A 22497-nucleotide genomic window follows, 5' to 3' on the forward strand; every position below is an offset into this window, starting at 1 on the left:
TGTCATCGGTCAGAATCAATAACATCCGGTGGAAGTGGGCTTGTTGCTTGGGGGACAGAAGCGACTGGCAGAAGGCAGCATCATGCAGAAGTCCATTCTGGAGGCCCAAAGGACAAGTGGACCAAGGAACTGAAGTTGCTCTTGCCACCAACATCAGCTTGTTTTTCTAAACGTTGATGACTGTGGGTACATAAAAGACTAAGAAATCTGTGAGAAGAAAATTCTCATTACGTAAAAAAGCTAACATCCAAAGAAAAGTGAATTAAAAACAAAGTGGGGAAGAATGTATATAAAGAAATGGAAACACCACTGTAAGGATTATAAAAGTTATATTTATTCACGATGCTACATTTATTGCATTCCCTTAGAAAAATGGAGATCTGCTATGTGCCCATCTGCACATATCAAACTTTATACAAATTTTGTGTAGCACACAAAGGCCTCTGGTACAGCTAAAACCCTGACACTACGATTTGGGTGTTCCCGCTTCCAGGTCTCCAGTTTATCAAGTCTGGCCACCAAAAACAAACACTGGAATTATAGTCCGTTTTGCTGCTCACACTTACTTTTAGAAATTATCTTGAAATATAATAAGACTCTCAATTACTCTAAAACTCAAAATTCTACGAAGTGGGAGGGCATAAATTTTGCCATGAATTTCAATTTAACAGTACGACAAGTTCGCACCATATGTTGGCTAGGTCTTACGGGGGAAAAAAATCACCTCAGTTCTGACATTATCTTTCTAAATTGTGGCTGCTTCTGAAGATCATTTGTCAAAATATTTATCCAACAATTAAAAAATAATACTCCTTTTACAAAATGGTACAGTAACTCCTTAAAGAACCAGAAAATACTAAATGTCTTTGGCTATACAGTACAACTAAAAGGCCCTCCAAACCAACTATAGAAACAGAAAGCATAACAAAAATATGCATAGAATTTAATTACAATTTGTCTTGCCCTTCCCCCCTTTCTACCCACGTAAGCAAGAAGAATGCAATTTACATAATCTTCCAGATGACACTGGTGGCACCACGAAGAAGATACCCAACTTTCTGCAAAGGCAAAGTGAGTGAAAAGAATACACAACTAAGCTGAGACTTAAAGAGACATGTTTGCTTTGCTTTTTTTTAAAAGTTGTTTCCTTGTGTTGAAAATCTTACGAATATAGAAACTATAGCTGATAAACAAAATCACTATCTTCACAAATGGAACTACAATAGAAAAATAAATCAAATGAAGCATTTATTAATAAATGAAGCCTATTTTATTACTTCAAGTGTTAAAAGATAAAAAAAATTTCAGCACAGCTGTTGTATTTAAAAGAGTGAAACTACATACTATGTTTCTAGCTCAGGAAACAGATGAGCCTGATGTCTTTTAATGACATAACAGTTGACCATTGTACAGTACATCTTATGAAGACCCGTAAATTATAAAGAACTACTGGTTTAAAGTTAGTGATTATAAAACAAAAATGTATTCATAGTTTCAGCTTCTTTTTCCTTCCCCGACCATCAGGGGCTCCATCCATTTTACGTTTCTGTGTCTAAAACAAACAAAAGGATTACGTTTCCTTAGTCAAAAAACTTAAGCATGAAATACAATGATGCATAACAACACTTTAGGTGCTACATAGTTAAGAGAATACTTTTATTTCCTTATCCAGAATAATAAAATCTTTCAACACAAGCTATTGGGTCTGTTTTGCTTAAATAGTAAGGTTCAATGCTAACTGTGAAAGCACAAGAAATGGATAACTCACATTATCGGTAATATCAAAATACCAAATAAATCATACATGATCTCTCAACCAAGTGAAAACAGTAAAACTGTGTTTTCAGAAGAAAATTTCAAACACCAGATATTGGCCATACAGATTCATTTACTCATGACTTTATGTAATTAAATGATGCATGACCTTTTTCTCTTAGTAATTTCGTTTTCACTTTACTGAGACACCAATGGGACAATAAATCAAAGCTTACAAATCAATACTAAACATTGTTGCTTTCCTGGTCTTTCTTGAAAATATTCTAAAATTTAATTTATATTTCTGATGAGAAATACAGGTTTTGCCATTTCCAAAAAACACATTCTCAGATTTTCCAAATCGCTGTATTTTATGTTATCACGATGAAATATATTTCCCATGTAATGCAATATAGTTTAAAGTAAACTTCCATTCCAATTATAGTATATGTGCTGCTAAAGCAAAGTTTAATGTAAACTTTTAAGAGATCTGAAGCTATATTATTTATAAGTGAAAAAAAAAAAAACGGGTGATAGTTAATTTTAGGGGGAAAACTAAAAAAAAGAAAAAAGGAAAAGTGAGTACATATTCGTGAACGCTTACCGACGGCTTTGGTCCTCGTTTCTTTTTCTCTGCCTTCTCCTTTTCTTCCAGTTCCATGTTTTCTCTTTCAATCAAGGTGATTAAGGTATTACACCTCCTCTGGAGCTCCTGAATTGTAATTTATAGATTTTTAGTATTTCAATTTAAAAACAAAGCTATGTTTTTATAGGTTAATATAAATAATACATGAAATAAACAAGTCATTTTCTTACACAACCAAACTAATAAGGCAGACATGTGTACTTTTACCTCAATTCTTTAAGTCATGCTGATAAGTTTTTCATAAATATTTTCTTCACTTATAAATTAAAAGCATTTCATAATATATATAATATTGCTGTTTATTGCCCATGCCTGAGCACTAAGTGTCATTTCTGTAAAAGTTAAAATGCACACACGTGAGGGGCAAAGTCAACCAGAACATTTACGTTCCTTAGGCATGTTGCTCTAAGTTAAGGGATAGCTGACCACGAGGTGTCAAAGGGGTCAGGGATCAGGCATCAAAGAACAAAAAATTGTATCATGGTGAATGAGGGGATGTGCGGAGTGTAGGCAAGTGGAGATCCCCTTTAGGAAAGGTTGCAGGAAGGAGAGGAGCAGTCAGGGTGCATGCAGTACAGCACCAATGAAACACACAACTCTCCTCTAGTTCCTAAATGCTTCCCTCCCCGCCACTATCATGATCCCAATTCTACCTTACAAATCTGGCTAGACCAGAGGATGTACACTGGTACAGATAGGAACTGGAAACACAGGTAATTCAGGACAGATGACCCCTTCAGGACCAGTGGTGAGAGTGGCGATACGGGGAGGGTGGGGTAGAAAGGGGGAACCGATTACAAGGATCTACATATAATCTCCTCCCTGGGGGATGGACAACAGAAAAGTGGGTAAAGGGAGACGTTGGACTATGTAAGATACGACAAAATAATTTATAAATTATCAAGGGTCCATGAGGGAGGAAGGGTGGGCAGGGAGGGAGAAAAATGAGGAGCTGATATGAAGGGCTCAAGTAGAAAGCAAATGTTTTGAGAATGATGAGGGCAATAAATGTACAAATGTGCTTGACACAATGGATGGATGGATTGTGATAAGAGTTGTATGAGCCCCCAATAAAATGATTAAAAATAAAAAGTTAAGCAATAGCACCCATTGTGAACTCCTTCCTACATTCCACAAAAACCCTTCACATGCACTCACCATCGCAGTTCTGGACTTAAGAAACCAGTCAAATCGGAACTGCGGAGAATTGCGAATGCACTGCCGCAATTCATCATAAACATTTTCTTTGTCGAATCCAAGCTTGTGAAGCATACAAATCAAAAACCGATCCTCTTCTTCAGTGTAGTTTTTTCCTTTGTTGGTACCATACGATATTCTCAGCTGATGAAAAGGTGCTTTATACCGTCCAATCTATCAAATCAGGTATTTTATTAAATAAAATACAAGTATTATGTAACCTATACTCAAACTCAACTTTAACAAAATGAGCAATATTATATTTCAAGTCCGAACTTTCAATCCAGTATACTGAAATTGCATTATATAAACTTTCTCCTGAAAAAAAGTTGTTTAGTTTTTACCACTATGAAGAGAAAGGTAATTTCACTATATTTAGGAAAAGAGCTAAAACTAGTAATGCCTTTACAAAAAATAGCCTAATATGGAGATATACTGTATAACTGTATGGCTTCACTGTTGTTTTCAATTTTAATTTTAGACCATCACTGCTTTCCTTTTTAAAAAGCTACTTCAGACTCTGTCTCACTCACTGACTCTCACTCACTCACTCACTGACTCATTCACTGTCTCACACACTCACTCAGTCACTAACTCTCACTGTCTCATTCACTCACTGCTTCACTCTCACTGCCTCACTCTCTCACACACTCACTCTCACTGCCTCTCTGTGACTCACTCTCACTCACTGTCTCACTCTCTCACTGCTTCATTCACTGTCACTGTCTCAATCACTCACTGCCTCACTCACTCTCTGCCTCACTCTCTCACGGACTCATTCACTGTCTCACTCACTCACTCACTCACTCACTCAAAAAAAAAAAGCTACTTCAATGCTCAGTGACTCACTCTGTCTCACTCTCACTCACTCACTGACTCTCACTGTCTCATTCACTCACTGCCTACTCACTCACTCAGTGACTCACTCTCTCACTCTCACTCACTCGCTGACTCACTCAATCACTGCCACTCACTGTCTTACTCACTGACTCTTACTCTTATTCACTACCTCACTCACTCACTGCCTCACTCTCTCACTCAGTGAGTCACTCTCACTCACTCACTCTCTGCCTCACTGTCTCATTCTCTCACTGCCTCACTCACTGCCTCAGTCACTCACTCAAAAAAAAAAAAAGCTACTTCAATGCTCACATTCAGAGATAGGAATATTTTAACGGTCATATTTAGTAATAAACACACTACCTTTGTGTCAAGTGCTTTTTTGATACTAATTCTTCTCTGAATCCTTGCCTCTCCTCTTTCAATCTGAGCCATAATCTTCTCTATGTCCTGGAGTTCATTGCATCTTTCCCAGAACACAGCTGTAGAGAGAGTAAGGGGCGGGGGGGATAATAACTTTGCAGGCTTGTTAAGTTAAGTGCTGTTGAGTTGGTTCTGACTCTCAGCAACCCTTTGTTATAACAGAAGGAGACCGCCTGGTTGTCCTTTAAGCTGTCAATCTAACCATGAAGCAAGATGTCCTTTCCCATGCATTGGCCTCTCTTGACACCATGTCCAAAGACAGACAGACAAGGTCTTGCAATGCTTGAGTCTAAAGAACATTCAAGCTATACCTTCTTCCATTAGTTCATTCTTCTGTAGTCCATCTTATATGCCAATATCCTTTGCCAGCACCAAAATGCAAGTGGAACAGTTCATGAATTGGGTACCCTTATTTTATCCAGCTGTTCTACATGCATGAGGTGAATGAAAATACCAAGGTTTTGCTTGCAGACACTTCTGCAGCAGATTTGCCCAAAGCACTACATTGCTTGATTTCTTCACTGCTGCTTCTAAGAGCACTGATTATGAATTCATGTAAAATAAACTCCTTGGCAACTTCTGTATTTTCTCTATTATGATGTTGGTCTAGTTGTAAAGATTTTAGGTTTAGTTTTCTAACTGACCAATCATTCAATCCACTTGAGCATTGTGCAATTATCACCATGATCAATTAAAGAGCACTTTGTTCTTTCTCATACTCATTGATGTTAATCCCTGTTTATTAGCTCCAACCTCTCCTGCCATGTCCCTAGCTAATTATTAATCCAGTTACTGAACCTACATAGCGTTATCTATCCTGGATTTCATATATCGAAGAGACAAAAATCTAACAAGGAGCTCTGTCTCTGAAGCGTGATCTATACTGAAGCCTATAATCAATAAGTACTTCACGTCCTCTTCACTTTCCGCAACCAAGGCAATGGTTCTCACCACAACACCTCACTTGACAATCCAACTAACTTCAGGAAACACAGCCACGTAATAATTAAAGTAGTTCAAAAAAGGAATGAAATGAGATCACAGTCATTCTCTTGTAATTCTCTTGACCAGAACTGGTTAGCTAGGGTTTTAAAAGAGCAAGCAATTATACCATTTTATGTAAGACATATTTTCTAAATTGAAGTTTTTAAAAAAGCACAGAACAAAGCACAAAATTGCATCAAAAATCTAATTTCAGAGCAAGAAAATGTAAGTTTTTACTAAAACTCAAAAGCCTGGCAAACATTTTTTAATCAATTAAAGCAACAAATTAATTACCTGAGTATTCAATGACCTCCTCCGGAGTTTTTCCTTCTACTTCTCTTGCTATATTTTCAATATCATCACGACCCCACTTCTCATTAGCTTTGATAAACTGGTTAAAATCTCTTTTATTCCAGTTGGTAAACCCCTATGAAGAACAGACACAACATATTTTATTATAGAATCTTAAACACCGGGGCGGGGGGGGGACACGGGACTATTATATGTTGGTTCTAATTGTTATAGAAATAAATTTTCCAATGCTTCCAGGCAATCTTTTTTATTGATATTTTAAAATACTTTTTTTTCTCTCAAATAGATAGTTTTAGCAATACATCAGTTAGATAACTAAAGAGTAAATCTGAGCGGGAAATAAAGTAAGGAAGATTGCTTGAGTTTGTGTAAGATACTGTCTAAATCAGAGCACACCAGAATACTACAATGTTGGCAATGTAGAAGATTCACTGCAGAGGAAAGATGGGACCATTGTAAGAAAAAGTTAATCAACAGAATACCTGCTCAACCAAGACCAGTAAACCTCTACAAACCTCCTGAACTGGCTAACTAGTGATAATATGAATGTGGCATTTACACACATGTTGAGGATGTTTGGCTCTAAATGTTCCTACTTTGAAACAAACAGTGTAACTCCTAACACAATCAATCTAGCACAATGCCTTCCAAAAATGACTATTGAGTCTGTGTGGACTAGAAGTTATACCTGTGTTAGAAGTTTCTCTTTTTCCTCTAACTCTTCATCATTAAGAGGTTCAGCCTCATCAATTTTAAGTTGTTCTTCTTTTTGTGCTTGTGCTGCATTTGGTAGGTCAGGATTTCGTGGCACCTAAAAAATATTTTTCTATGTTATCAAATCAATAAACTTTAGAGAATTGAACCATGAACTAAAATTCTTAACCAATTATTTTAACACCACACACTTCTAATAAATCATATCCGCGCCCCCGCCCCCCCCCCGCCCCCAAAAAAATCAGTGGGGCTTCAAAGGGTTTATAAAACAAATAGAATTAAAGGGCAACACATTTTTTTCTCTCAACCCTTTCCAGTCCCCTTGTATTAACAGGAGCATTTATTATGTTAAAAATAAACCAAATTGCTCATCAATGTTGGGGGGTTTTCCCTCTCTCTTTAGAGTAACAGACACATGACATATTGGATGGTAGAATGAATCATTGTCTTTACTCAGCTCAAATGACTTAAATTAAATATTCACAAGAATCCATTCTCATACTTTCACAATGGAGTATAAATAGGAAAGGACATGAAATAAAGCATTTCCAATACCTTGTACCCAATAGTTTTTCTGTAATATAGAATTTCTTTTTCCAATAACTCAAATAAACGTGGAGGAAAGAACTGGAAATCTTGGACATTTGGTTGCTTTGGAGGTCGAGGGGCCTAAAGAAAAATAAAGCGGAATTAAAAAAAAATTCTTTTACTTTAAACGTATTCCTAGTCATTGTCATTCTATATAAATTATAATCACCATCTTTCAAAAAATTTGCATGCACCTTCTAATAGAATGGAAATTATATAACTAAGCTTTTAGTAAGCACATAAATTAGTTTTAGAAAACTTCAACTAAAAACTGAATAGGAAAAAAATGGAATAGAAGAGTACACGCTAACAAATCACACAAAATGTCTTGCTCAGTAAGCTAATTTGGTCATATGGCTGTAATAAAATGTACATATATTTCCATTATTTCCCATTACTTTTGTTGTCAACATACCTTGGGTGCTTTAGGCTCACTAACTCGAAGAGCTTCCCTGAAATATGCATCAACAGCATAGTTGGCTTTTCTTTCTCGCTTAGGTGGTTCAATCCATTCTGTGAATGCAATCTAGCATGTGAAAAATAATTCAAATCAACTTATTACACATACTAGCAAGTTCTTAATTGTGCATTAGAAGTGATGTTTGTAAGTGGAATATTCCCAAAAGATGACCACCAAGCTCTACACGCGAGATTAAGGTTCTAAACTCAATAGCATCTAGTTAACACATAGTAGCATCTAGTGAAAAGTATAGGCACTTACAGGTTTCTTAACCAAATACAATATTCTACTGAGTTGGGAAAAAAAAAGCTATACAATACATGCCAAACCTTTATTAGGAGAAGACATAGGGATACAAAATGAGCTTCAAAAAGTTCTTTAAAAAACAAACAAAAACAAAAAGATAATGGAAAATTTCCATCAACTTATTGAAGTCCCCTAACACGTCTTAACATTAATAAGGAAAATCCTAAGTAGGTAAAACTATTTTTCCTTTAACTCTGTAGGTATTTTCCAGTGTCTGTATGTTAACAAATAGTGTTTATGAAATTAGGAAAATTTCCCCTACCATCAATTCTGCTATAAGGAAAAAAAAAAATCTACTAAGGTTATAAAAGACTTTTTGCCAGCAATTTTTATTTTCAAATATTCCAAATAATTATATTTGTTCCACAAACTTATAGAAACTTCAAATAATCTCAAAGCTTGTAAATTAAAATGCAGCCTTTAGTTTTAAATAAAATTAAAAATTCTTTTCCTCAGATATAAACAAACAGATGATGGATGTTTGACACAAATTACAAGGTATTACATCGTATATTTAAATTCCAGGTTTCCAATAATCTAACAACTAAAATAATCAAAACCTCTTCCTAGCATACCTTTTGTTTTTCTCTATAGTCTTCTCCTTCAAAGTTATACACACTGGATTCTGTATCCATCGTAAAGTTTCTAAGTGAGCTTTCACCCATCTTGGAGAGCTTTTCATTCATCTCTGCAGTCTAGAAACAAGAAACACGTATCGGACTTTTCAAAGGGCATAAAAACACTGCTCAAAATGTCTCTGAGTACACAAATGCCTTTTTAAAAGCAGAGTATTATCTACTACTGGCACATCCAAATATTTCCTCACACAGTTCTGTTAGGGAACACCCTAAAAGAATGATCATTTATGTCGCCACGAAGGTGGCAAGAAGCCCCTGAAACAACCCAAAAAGCAGCCCACGGAAATGAACGAGGAAGATGAGGCTTACAACAAGCAGAAACAGAAAGAGCAGAAGAAACTCCAGGAGCTAAAAGTGAAGGCCCTGGGGAAGGACCCTCTGGCCCCAGGTGGAATTAAGAAATCTGGCAAAAAGTAAGCTGTTCTTGGTGACTGGGGCAATGATGACCCTTGATTCCATTCCTGTGTAAACTTCTAGATTCCCTGCTATAACAGAGTGACCCCAGTCCAGAATCTTGCCAGCACTACGCTTCAGTCTTTGTTATGCCCAGAATTCTGTACCATCTGGAATTAAAGCAACTCATTTTGGGGGAAAAAAAAGGTACTATCATTTAATATGTACGTTACCTTCTTTGCACCTCTTTCCAAAATACCATCAATATCCTCATCAGTGATCTCACTTTCCTTTGAAGCAAATACATGTGTTGCCCCATGTCGAATCATTTGAAGCATTTCATCCTTCCCAATTTTGTTCAGATTCTGATCCACAAGCCTTCCTGAAAAATTATTATGTTGTATATTAATCAAGTAGAGTTTTATTAGCAAGTAGTACCTTCTATCATTTGTTAATTTTCATCTGATAACTGATTACCCAAAATTTAATGCCAATTTTTCAGGTGATAAGCTTCTAAATGTTTCAAAAATTATGTAATCGGTTTATTGTATATTGTCACATGAAATATATATTTTTTCACCTGAGGTGGTTATAATTTGGGATATTTGAAAATCAAAGTTCTTGGTAAGAAATGATAAAAATATTTTTCCCTAAGTGGAAACACCATAAATAAGTATAAGAAGCTTCTGGTGAGTAAAAAGATGTCAAAATTAATACTCCCGAAATAAATTTCTAATGCATTCAAAATTTAAGTACAAAATAAAAGCTTCACACTGCCAAACGTTATGGAAGAATTGTAACACACAACATTAAGTTCTTCAGGTATTCAGACCTGTGGCTAACACTATGGATGACATTGTGGGCTACCATTTGGCTGACAAAATTAACACACAAGAAATACATTAAAATAAATAAATAAAGAAAGAAGAAATACATTTTAGCTTTATAGACAAACATGCATACATTTATGCAACAGAAGAGCGATCAATGTGTATTGTAGTTCCAACTTCCTGCCCCCCAACCCACTTCTGCATTATCTGTACTATCGCAAACTTTAACTTTCATAAAACAAATGGTGTCTTCCTTAAAAGTTAATTTAAAATGAGACCTTGAAGTTTCCTTCAATTAATCCAAAATAATAGCCCCATTTTCACCCTTGGTTATGTGTCAAGATGATCTTAACCAATAGAGACCCTACATGGCACAGAGGGACAATGCTACAGGATTTTCTAGGCTGTAATCTTTACAGAAGTACATCATGTAGTCTTTCTCCTGGAAAGCAGCTGGGTAGTTCAAACCATCGCCCTTTCAGTTAGCATGCAAGTGCTTAACCACTGTAGCACCAAATGAATAAGCCAAACCATCCACTACAACTCCTAGGAGCACAAAACTGCCCCGTGGAGCTTCAGGGGCTCTAACTCTACAAGCAGCACAGTCTCATCATTCTCCTGAGCAGGAGTTGGTAGGTTCAAACATAACCAGTAAGAGTCTAACATTTCACCCACTATATGATCAGGGTTCCTTTTTACAAGTGTTAGCCCTACTTACATATATGATTAGTCTGTGTCCCCTCCTAAAGTAAACACCATAAAAATAAAAGCACTTATTTTGTTCACTTTAATACTCTCAGCATCAAGTTACAGGCACCTGGTTGGCTGCTTAATGAATAATCACACTTTTTTTAAGAGCTAAATCATATACTTTTACATTTTTTATTTCTTCAGCATTCCCCAGAACTCAGTAAATGTAATGGGTTTCTTGTATATTGTCACAATGTTTACTGGTGAAAGAGATTTAAAAAATATTTTTAACCCCCAGAGCTCAGTATATGTAATCTAATGTCAAAACAGTCCTATTTATTTAATATCTCCAAGTGCACTACAGTTACTAAATATGGTCACCGTTTTTGTAACTTCCATCAAACAACTCTTTTCCTGGTGGGTCTTGGTAAGAGAATAAAGGCAGAAATGTTGATTATATAACTCAAAGTTGTGAGTGACTGGTTCATTGTAATGGCTACCCGCTAACTATAAGATCTCAAGCACCAGAGATCTTACCACCAGTAAGAGAGAAGAGTCAGTAGCGGAGCACATCCTTTGAACTCTTAAGAACTCTGCATATCGAACCTCCTTTACCCAGGAGACAGCTCTGACAATAGAGCTGTAGCAACAAAGTCAAGAGGCACACCATGAGACAGAGCAATTAATTTTCCAGACAACACAGCAAGTAAAGCTTAATGTTTCCAGGCATTTAACTGGGGGAGCCTAGGTTTGCTGACCCACTGAGTATCTTTGGACAGGATTATGGTGGAGTAGCATGCCCTTTGGGCATTTATTGGCATCTTTAAAAGAACTCTGTATCAAGAAAAAGACATGGGTAGAGGGAGAACGGGGACTAAATCGCCCAAAGGGAGGGTGTTGTTTTATATCTCCACAGGAGAGGGAGAGAGGGACAAGACTTCAACCCAGCACACCAAGACGTGAATGCAACATACTAGCATGAAGCAGGGAACCAATAGAGGTCTGCGGAGGCGGGCCCAATCCCAATGGCACCCCATCCCCTCCCCCAGAAGAATTCACTTCAGAGGACATAACTGAAGCTACAGCTCAGGGAGAGGGGCACGTCTGATCAAAGCACACAGGAGCAAACAAAGAGGGAAGGACAGAGTGGAACATATCCTGGCCCATCAAGCACCGAGGAAGATATTGGCTGTCCAGAGCAGCCAATGCACACAAAGGACCATATGGCTGGCCCCACCACAAGACATGACATCCCTCACTGACCCATCATGCTACAAAGGATAACACTGGAGGCAGTGTGGGAATTGTGCCCAATCTGACCCCACCATACCTGGGGGAAAGCTTAGGGCATGCAAAAGAGCAGCCAGGTGAGGAGAGCAATGAAATCCTCAGGGAATACCAAAAATAGACTTTGGGGGCAGGGCTTGGCACCCTATCAGACTGGACTAGAAAACACTTCTAAAGGTCAACAGACTTGGAACTATTTTTAGGCTATTCTTTTGTTGTTGTTTTTTTTGTTTTGTTTTCTTGTTGTCTATTGTTGTGTGGTTTTGCTCGGTCTTGTTTTTGTGCTAATTATTGTCTCTGCGTGTCTATCTAGATAAGATAGGTGGGATAAACAATCTGGAGGAGAAAACAACGGGGCTGACGGTTCTGGGGGGGGCGGGGGAACACAAGATAAGGGGAAGCAGGGAAAAGAAAGTGAGTGTTAACAAACCCAGGGACAAAGGGAACAACGGGTGATCTAAAATCAATGGCGAGGAGAGTGTAGGATGCCTGGAAGGGCTTGATCAAGGGCAATGTAATGGAGAAGAATTACTGAAACCCAAATGAAGGCCAAACATGATAATGGGACAAGAGGGAAGTAAAAGGAAATAGAGAAAAGAACTAACTAGGAGAAAAATGGGCATTTAGAGGTCTAAATCAGGTATGTATGTATATAGATATATGCACATAGATATATTTCCCTATCATTATATATATATATATAAAATGATAGGGAAATATATCTATGTGCATATATTTATATGTTACGTATTAAGGTAGCACACAGACATTGGGCCTTCACTCAAGGACTCCCTCAACACAAGAACACTTTGTTCTAATAACCTGGCATTCCTTGATGCTCACCTTCCCCAACATGATCGCTGAAGACAAAATGGGTGCATAAGCAAATGTGGTGAAGAAAGCTGATGGTGCCCGGCTATCAAAAGATAAGAGCGTCTGGGGTCTTAAAGGCTTGAAGATAAACAAGCGACCATCTAGCTGAGAAGCAACAAAGCCCACATGGAAGAACCACACCAGCCTGTGTGACGATGAGGTGTCGATACTATCAGGTATCAAAGATACAGAACAAAAAAATCACATCAACGTGAATGAGGGGGAGTGCGGAGTGGAGACCCAAAGCCCATCTGTAGGCAATTGGACATCCTCGTACCAAAGGGTCACAAGGAAGACATAAGCCAGTCAGGGTGCAGTATTGCACCGATAAAACATATCTTTCCTCTAATTCTTTAATGCTTCCCACTAGCCCACATCATCATGACCCCAATTCTACCTTACAATTCCGGCCAGACCAGAGCACGTACACTGGTATAGGTAAGAGCTCACAACACAGGGAATCGAAGGCAGATAAACCCCTCAGGACCAATAATGAAAGTAGCAATACCAGGAGGGCAAGGGGAAGATGGGAAGAGAAAGGAGAACCGATCACAATGATCTATATAAAACCCCCTCCCAGGGGGACGAACAACAAAAAAGTGAGTAAAGGGAAACATCGGTCAGTATAAGACATGGAAAAATAATAATCTATGAATTATCAAGGGTTCATGAGGGGGGGAAATGGGGGAGAGAGGGGGAAAAAAATGAGACGATACCAAGAGCTCAAGTAAAAAGATAATGTCTTGAAAGTGATGATGGCAACAGATGTACCAATGTGCTTGACACATGGATGTATGTATGTATTGTGATAAGAGCTGTAGGAGCCCCTAATAAAATAGTAAATAACCTTGTATCATTACCTGACTGGGGGTGAGGCCCCTGGGGTATTGTGTATAAAAGGAAGAAGGCCACAGAGAAGCCTGCCTGCCTACGGACACTGCTGAGAAGAGACCGGCCTAGTTGAATAATTATATCCTGAGCATTTGTAACCTGTTAATTTCCTAATGAACCCCATCATTCTGAGTACTGTCTACGAGCTACAAGGCAATTACAAAGAAGTACTGAAGCCAGCATTAAAGTGCTGTGGGAAGGGCAACTGGTGTTAAGTGGTACAGAAGCTGGGCATAGCTGACTCAACCTCATTTAAGAACTAGCAGTTGATGCCGACGATGATGATTCTCCTTACACAAATGAAGAAGTGAGAAGCTATCAAACACCACCTCCATCGTCACACGTTGCCATACCAGACATTTATTATTGTTTATATATTATCCATTTTATTCTAAAAACATATCCTAAATGGTGGGCTAAGTGATGAACTAATGAGCTGCTAACTGCAAGGACAGTGGTGCAAAGCCATGAGCTGCTCCACAAAAGAAAGGTTGTCTATTCTCATACAAATCCAAAGGAGATGGATGAGTGAGATCAACTCGATGCTGTTGCTCAGTAATTATGGGACAGAGTAAAGGAGCCAAGCGGAGACCAGAGACCAAGGTAAGGAAACCAGGAGATAAAACAAAGAGTAGAGATTAATGAGACCAGGGAAGCAGAGGCCCAGGGACCATGTGATTGAGGCTGAGGACTCGAGACTTGGATGCTGGCTGAGGAGAGGTGCTGCTGTGGACCAATGACGTATCCGTGCTGTTTACAGATCCTGGCTTTTGGCAACCTACTAATTCCCCTAATAAACGCCTTCATTTCGGGGAAGGAAAAAAAAATCAACTCTGACAGCTGATGGGGGGGCGGGGGCCTTTCTTCTCGTTTTAGAGATGAACATAATGGGCTGAAATAAGCAAAAAGTGTGACTGCTAACTTATAGAGCCAATACTCAAAAGTTAACATTCCTGACCCTGCCACACTTTTAATAACAAATTAAACTAATATCTTTGTAATACAAATGTTAGCTACTAGCTTACCTGATTCAAGAAGATGCCTTAATAACAAAAACTCCTAAACTAGCACCCCCCACCAATTTATCAATCCAGCTTGGTACAATTTTTAAGTTAGGGCTCACCTTGTTGAATGACTATTGAATCCAGTCTCAGTTTCATCTCAGCACGTTCCACTATCCTTTCTTCTACAGTGTTGTCAGTGATAAACCGGAACACTCTCACTGTCTTGGTTTGTCCAATTCTGTGTGCTCGGTCCTAGACAGCCAACCATGTGATTTTGAATATAGTCTAAAAACTCTATAATGCTCGCATGCATACATTTAAATTATTTTCAAGCATAAAATATTTTTTTAATTTTGTTAACAGAGTAGCAATAAAAATATAAGGAAAAATAGTGTGTAGCTTTGGGTTTTAAGTTTACTTATATTCACTATTTTTCTACCTAAATCAAGTCTAAATTATGACCTAACCTTTAAAAGTCCTCATATCTAACTACATGCAAGTATTCAAAATAATTTTGATTTTCTATTTAACTTCTGGTAAGTTGACAAACTTTATTACTAAAAACAGCTCTCATTTTAAATAATAATGAACATTCCCCGGCCACCTTTACAAAAGGTACTGGATGAAAGTGACCAACACCAGCAAATTAGTAAAACCAAGTTAATGGTCGCTGTACCATGGGCTAAGCCATTTAAGTTCTGATATTAATTTACAGATCATAAATTTTCTCAACCTAATATAAAATTTATTTCCCTGATCTAGCCACATATGGGCACACATTTTAAGCATGTAATATGTGGCAGGCAGGCTAATTGCTCAGCAAGCCCATTTCTCTTTCCCCTTGGAACACAACTATACGACCATTTAACAATTCCCTCACAGTCAGTTAAGCTATATGAGAACGCTTTCCGGTTTGACCTATTTAAAAACAAAATTAGACAACCCTCAACTAACATAAAAGATGGCAAAAGAAAAACCGAGCATTCTAAAATATGGCATAGCTATAAGACGGAAGTATCCTGATGTGGATGAAAATCACCTTCAAAGTACTCACTGGAAAGAAATATTAGGGGAGAGAAAAGATTCTACTGGGTTAAATCACTTGTATTTGGATATTGTCTGATTTACTCTAAAGCATAGTTATCTGCTATCTCTTACCATAGCCTGAAGATCTACTTGGGGATTCCAATCTGAATCATACAATATTACAACATCAGCAGTAGCAAGATTGATGCCAAGACCACCGGCCCGCGTGCTTAGCATAAAAACAAACTTTGTGCTGTTTGGCTCATTATACGCATTGATGGAATCCTATGTATAAAAAATAAAACAAGTGTCAGAAAATTATTTCACCTGATTTTTAAATTGTTTTTCATTATTTATGAAAGATGTGTTTATATTCCTAGAGAGGACAGAAATATTCATTGAAAAATTATTTTACTTAACAAGAACTCAGACCTTGTAATTGAAGTACAAGATAGCTCTTTCAAAGTCAATAGATTTCCTCATATACCTGCAAGACTTGGTTAGGAAATGAATGAAAAATGTCTCAGTGACGAGCCAGTCAGGGGGCGATGTAACAACGATGAAAAATACAACTTTCCTCTAGTTCCTAAATGTTTCCTCCCCGCTCCCACTATCATGATCCGAATTCTACCTTGCAAGTCTGGCTAGACCAGAGGATGTACACTGGTACAGATAGGAACAGGAAATCCAGGGAATCCAGGGCGGATGATCCCTACAGGACCAGTGGTGTGAGTGGCGATACAGGGAGGGTAAAGGGAGAGTGGGTAGGAAAGAGGGAACCGATTACAAGGAACTATATGTGACCTCCTCCCTGGGGGATGGACAACAGAAAAGTGGGTGAAGGGAGACATCAGACAGGGCAAGATATGACAAAATAACAATTCATAAATTATCAAGGGCTCATGAGGGAGTGGGGAGTGGGGAGGGAGGGGAAAAATGAGGACCTAATGTCGGGGGCTTCAGTGGAGAGGAAATGTTTTGAGAATGATGAGGACAATGAATGTACAAATGCGCTTTAAACAATTGATGTGTGTATGGATTGTGATAAGATTTGTATGAGACCCTAATAAAATGATTTAAAAAAAATGTCTCAAGTCAAAAAATAAAATCAATAAAAAGTAAAATATCATTTTTTTTAAAATGCATTATTAAATGGGAGTTAAAACACATATCATATCATTCCATAGTTCAATTGCATCAAGCAGAATTATACAATTGCTATCACTATCAGTTTCCATATATTCTTTTTCTTACTACTCTTTGACATCGTCTCCCTGTCCCACTCCCACCCTCCCTGACCAATCCCTTATTCTACTTGCTGTCCCTGTAGGTTCATCAATCCTGGGTTTCATAAACCGAAAAAAAGAGCATATAACGCAGATTTCATAAGGGTGACCTCCAGTGATAGAACTCCTCTGAGATATATCCTCGTATGAACAAACAAAAATACAGAAAATGTTGAAAACCAGATCAGGCCCAGCGTGCAGAGAAGGGATCAACTGACAAAACTGTTCAAGTCAGATTTATCTCCTCTGATTTTTACTCACTTGTCTCTCATCGTGGGGTGTCTGCCCATCCAATCTGCAATATTCGTAATTTCTCCACATGCAATAATCTTCCAAAATATCCAACACTCTTGTCATCTGACTAAAGATTAGTACTCGTGAACCTGTTAATATAATAACTCATTTCAGAGGCTTCAAAAGTAGAAACTTTTATTTAAAAGTATATGGTTAACCAAATTACCTCCTATTACCAAATTACCTAATTACAAGGGGAAAAAATTCTGCATTTATTATCCAAGTGTGTCATTCTTCACCATTCCCCCCCCATGCTGGCATAAAAAGGGTAATATTTGTATAGCACACTAAGGTAAAATGAAGGATATCTGCCTCCACCTGGAAGGTTTCACCATCTCATAAGCCTTAAGAAACATTATACTCTTACCTCACATACATGTAAAAATAAGCTTCCAACATGCCTCTCCCCGTCCTTGCACCACTACCACTGCCAAGCCCTTCTGTGCCACTGCTTCCTTACTCATTCCCCAGTACACACCGATATGCCCACTTTGTCATCTTCTACTTCTGAAGCCTGATCCTTCAGGGCAAAGGGCTACCAATGTGAGCCTAATATCTAAACAATTTACCATTCATTTATCTACCATAATTGAAATTATTCAATGCCACTCATTTTTCAGCCAGCTTTATGAAATGATCCTGTCTTAGAGGCTACAGTTGACGATCTCTGACTGTCCCACCTTCTCATACTCCAAATGCATAAGAATGTTCGATAATCTCTTTTCCCTAGAGAGTTCAGTGTATCTCTCAATAAACATAAATTTATTTCCTTACAGGTTCCTGCCACTCCTCCTCACCAAATGAACTTTTCTTTACTTGATTTCCAAGGTGCTTTTCAAATTATAGCCACATGAATATTATTTTTTTAAAAACTAATTTATTGATAACTCTTATAATATGGTTTTGATAGCCAATATCCTAGAAGAGATTCATGTATTGGTATGATTCTCTCTGAGCAAAATATACATAGAAACAGAAAAATTTGAGATCTGATTCTATATTGGTTTCATATTATAAAATCACTGGGACTTTAAAATGTCACAATATATAAAAGTTTTAAGATTTTATGTGAATGTATGTATATACAAAGGGACTTCAAACATTTCAAGGAAAAATGAAAAGGATGACAAATGTTTTGAAGCTCTCTTGTATGTGTTGTCTATGTGCATACATATGAAGTGGCTTCAAAAGGTTCATGGGAAAGTGAAATTAAAAGATAACATACCGGTAATCTTTCCAGAAACCTTCTGAAGCATGCACATATATGTAGTGTTTAACTTATGACTGACTGGCATTTAGGGTTTGTTTTTATGTAAATATTATTATTAATAATACATAGTACACAAAACACTGCAACAATAATTTACTAATGTCTTGTAATTCTCAAACCACCCCCAAAGACATTAAAAACATGTATTTCCACTGAATAAAAGGGACTAATAATAAAAACTTAAAATTTAAAAAAAAACAAACAGTATTCAACTACCTCAAAACAGACTTATAATGGAATGGTCAGAACAGAACTCCACTGTAAATGTGAGCTACCTATGTGTTTGTGTGCATATTGAAGAGGTTATCGATACCATCATATCTCTTTCTAGTTCATAAGAATTTAAAATGATAAATTATTTATGTATGAAATATATGAGATTTGTTGCAAAATAACCTGGGAAGGAGGCTATAGGTACAGTATAGAAAAACTAGGTTTGCTATGAGCACATAGGTAATGACTGGTGCTGGCTTCATATTATGTTCCCTCAATGATCACACAATTTAAAGATACTTTTCTATAATTACACCACACACATACCATTGTCTTACAAAGAGTTAGAATGTTATAAATTTTAAGACTTGGGTCTGCACAAGGTAATTTAGTAAAAAAATACATGTGACTACTCCTGAAACAATACCATGAGCACATATACCATTGTCTAACAAAGAATCTAAGAACTATGTGGGTCCAAAAAGTAGTGTAGGCATTTTATGACAAAAAGCTGAGATAATAAACATTTTAAAGTTCTCTCCCATTTAGTTTTATAATGAGTCAAAGTAATCACTTCAAATCTGTAGTGCCTTAACATTAGAATTTTTAGTTTCCATTACTTCCCAATTGTGATTATAGTATGGATACCTTGTTCTTTCAATTTGGGGAGCAGCTTGTCCAACACCACCATTTTGCCACTATTGGTAACTAGATGCATATCTGTTGTGTATGGTGGACCAGGTTCAGCTCCATCAAAGAGATATGGATGATTACAGCATTTCCTCAACTGCATCAGGATATTCAACAGTCTCATTTTGTCCATCTTCCCTGCAGAGTTCAATATATCTATATCCTTCATCAAAATCCGAGTATACCTATTGAAAAGAAAAGTACTTTAAAGTACTCAGTCTCTGAACAGTCCTTGTCACTTTACATAATAAATCACCTTCCTACCTCAACCCCACATACCTGGAATGAACAAATCATAAACTTCTAATCCCTCTTTCCACCTCAACCCTGAAATACCTTTTGAGGGCTTTTGGCATTTAGACAATCATTTTACAGGAATGAGAAATTTATCTCAATCCAGTTACAACCTTGAAACTTTTCAACAAAATCTTAGCAATATATGCTTCAACATCTCAAATCATGGAGGTACAAAATACTGTTCTAGGCAGGCCTTTCCAACCAAACCAAAATTCCCTGCTATCTAGTCGATTCTGATTCATGGCGTCCTTTAAGAGAAGCAGGACGGCCCTGTGGCTTTCCAAGATGAACTCTTTACAGGGGAAGAATGACTTAGCTCTCTCCTACAGAGCAGCTCTTGGTTTCAAATTGCTGCCCTAGGTTAGTAGCCCAATGAGCACCCCCTATCTTATCAGGGCCCCTTTCCAACATAGCTCTAATAAAAAAGTTCACCATTATGTTTACCTAAAGGGAAAATTAAATGTCTTCCATTAGCACTGACTACGTCATAGTTCAGTATTTTGGAGCCTAATAATCTGTGCCTCCAAGTAGCCCTTCAAACACAGTATTTTGAAGGCATGTAAAGCAGTTCAACTTTTACAGTAGTCCTTCTGTTACAGCCTAACAACCCCAATCTCTTTAAATGATCTATCCAAATTAAGTAGGGAATGGAATATATTTTCGATGTGGTATGAAAGGTACAGAGTAGAGTGGCTGTGATTTCTCCACTTTGAGCACAATATACTTATTCTATATGTTGATAAAACTTCAGGGAGAGCACAGGGATAAGAACAAATAAGGGGAATTAACAAGTTTAACTTATTTACGAGACTTTAATATTAGCTCCCATGAACTATTACTATCATCGGTTTCACATAAAAACATTTTTTTCATGCCTAAAATAAACCATCCGTTAAGAATGGAAAGTCTTCAATTGAGTAAGTTTAGCTCTGCTAAGAAAAGGAACTATCAGAAATTTCCAGCAGAGAGTAATCTATAATCCAGTACTTATAAACTTTCAAGTTACATCATTATGTCTCTGAACTACGCCAGCACCACTTTGCTTTAAGAAAACAAAACACAAATGAAAGCTGGTGATAATAGTTTCAACATCCCAGTGACATACCATTCCCTTTGCATTTTGCTGAGACCCACATAGATTTTTACTTCCTTCTTTGGAGGCAAACTTTTTTCAACATCAGCCTTGATTCGGCGAAGGAGGAATGGACGTAAAACCTTAAAAGAGGTAAAATAAAATATGACTTCAATGAAATGTAAATTATCTGAGGAATGAAGTCTTTCAAATACATGTTAAAAGTTTCTACTTGAATGTCATTTCAAGTTATTTCTTCAATATATAATGAGTATGGACTTTTACATTAATCATAAAATGTTAAAAGCATACATTTTATTAGAAACAATGTTTTCAACCTTCAGTGCCTTTTAGGTTTAAAGCTAACAACTAGCATACAGATTACCTAACATAATAAATGGCTGGGCCTACATAAGGTATGCAGCATTTGTCAAATTTACTACCTTTTTAAAAAAGCTAACATATACCCATACAAAATAGACATATAGAATAAAAAATTTTAAATACCCATGTGGACCTCATCTAAACTAACACCCCAGAAATTTTTCCTGTGCCCCTCTCATCTACTATCTTCTTTTCCTACCCAGGGAAAAGCAATAGTCTTACTTTAGTACCATACTTTAGCTCTGCTTCTTTTCGCATAGCCCTTTATTCAATGTTTATTAGACATACTAATGCTATGTGCAGTTCATGAATAGTCATAAAATAGTACATTTAAAGTACCTGCAAAACTAAAAATATCTTTCCATTTTTAAAATTTATGCCATGTTTTGTTCTACTTACATTGGATGACTGCATCACCAAAGAAAGCTACACCAAAATTAAAAATTGGTGAGAAAAATACCCCACCCCCCCCCCCCCACCCCCCCCACACGCTAGAAAGGTAATCTAGCCAACAGCCAACACGTGAGTGAAGACCTTCGGCTACACTGGCTCTTTCAAAATTATTTAGCTAAATGCAGGTAAAACAAACTCAGATGAATACAGCAAAGACACTAGCCAGCCAACCCACAAAACGTGAAGTCGTTTTAAAATATAAGCTACTAGTGTTTTGTTTTAGAGGGAAGGGCTGAAGGGGTCACTGGGGGTAAGTATCAGATATGGCTAATGGCTGCATTACGACCTCTAACTCACGCGAATTTATCAGGAATTGTTTTATCACAGGACCACAAAAGCTATGGACGGAGGTCAGAGTAAAAAGCAGAGCTGAGTAAAGGAGGCATCTCCTTGCTGCCTAGCTCTGATGAAAATAAACACAATGGCGTAATTGATTGATTCTGTTGGCTGGGCTATTCTGGTTTGTTTGCGCTATGTGTTGTTGTTAGGTGCCACTGAGCTGGTTGTGACCCATATAGACTCTACATACAACAGATAAAAATATGGCAGTGGCCTTTCAATTGCTCCTGTGCCTGAGGCAAAAGACATCATGCTTGGTAAAGTGAAGGGGCAGCAAAATCAGAGGAAGACCCTCAATCAGATGGGCTGACACCATATAACTACCAATTTATTTATTTATTT

General features: G+C 37.3%; 2 protein-coding genes across 2 annotated transcripts in view; one reads left to right on the forward strand and one right to left on the reverse strand.

Moving 5' to 3' along the window:
* Nucleotides 1-312: 312 nt before the first annotated feature.
* Nucleotides 313-22497, reverse strand: part of SMARCA5 (SWI/SNF related, matrix associated, actin dependent regulator of chromatin, subfamily a, member 5) — a 53174-nt gene continuing 30989 nt past the window's right edge. Inside the window, exons 10-24 of the mRNA XM_004708748.2 lie at nt 21013-21122; nt 19569-19795; nt 17405-17526; nt 15990-16142; nt 14951-15083; nt 9490-9638; nt 8801-8920; nt 7875-7985; nt 7427-7540; nt 6846-6968; nt 6140-6272; nt 4802-4920; nt 3560-3772; nt 2360-2467; nt 313-1552 (exon numbers count right to left, since the gene is read on the reverse strand). Coding sequence (XP_004708805.1) covers nt 1487-1552; nt 2360-2467; nt 3560-3772; nt 4802-4920; nt 6140-6272; nt 6846-6968; nt 7427-7540; nt 7875-7985; nt 8801-8920; nt 9490-9638; nt 14951-15083; nt 15990-16142; nt 17405-17526; nt 19569-19795; nt 21013-21122 — 2001 coding nt within the window. The 3' untranslated portion in view covers nt 313-1486. The remainder of the gene's footprint in view (nt 1553-2359; nt 2468-3559; nt 3773-4801; nt 4921-6139; nt 6273-6845; nt 6969-7426; nt 7541-7874; nt 7986-8800; nt 8921-9489; nt 9639-14950; nt 15084-15989; nt 16143-17404; nt 17527-19568; nt 19796-21012; nt 21123-22497) is intronic.
* LOC115871461 (translation machinery-associated protein 7-like) lies at nt 9092-9280 on the forward strand (the record flags this gene model as incomplete). Its single annotated transcript, XM_045295745.1, has 1 exon — nt 9092-9280. A coding segment is annotated over one exon (189 nt), but the record flags the coding sequence as incomplete, so codon positions are not given.

Source organism: Echinops telfairi, unplaced genomic scaffold (genome assembly GCF_000313985.2).
Source record: "Echinops telfairi isolate 266 unplaced genomic scaffold, ASM31398v2 ScPeMD7_5868;HRSCAF=6743_0, whole genome shotgun sequence".
Lineage (NCBI taxonomy): Eukaryota > Metazoa > Chordata > Mammalia > Afrosoricida > Tenrecidae > Echinops > Echinops telfairi.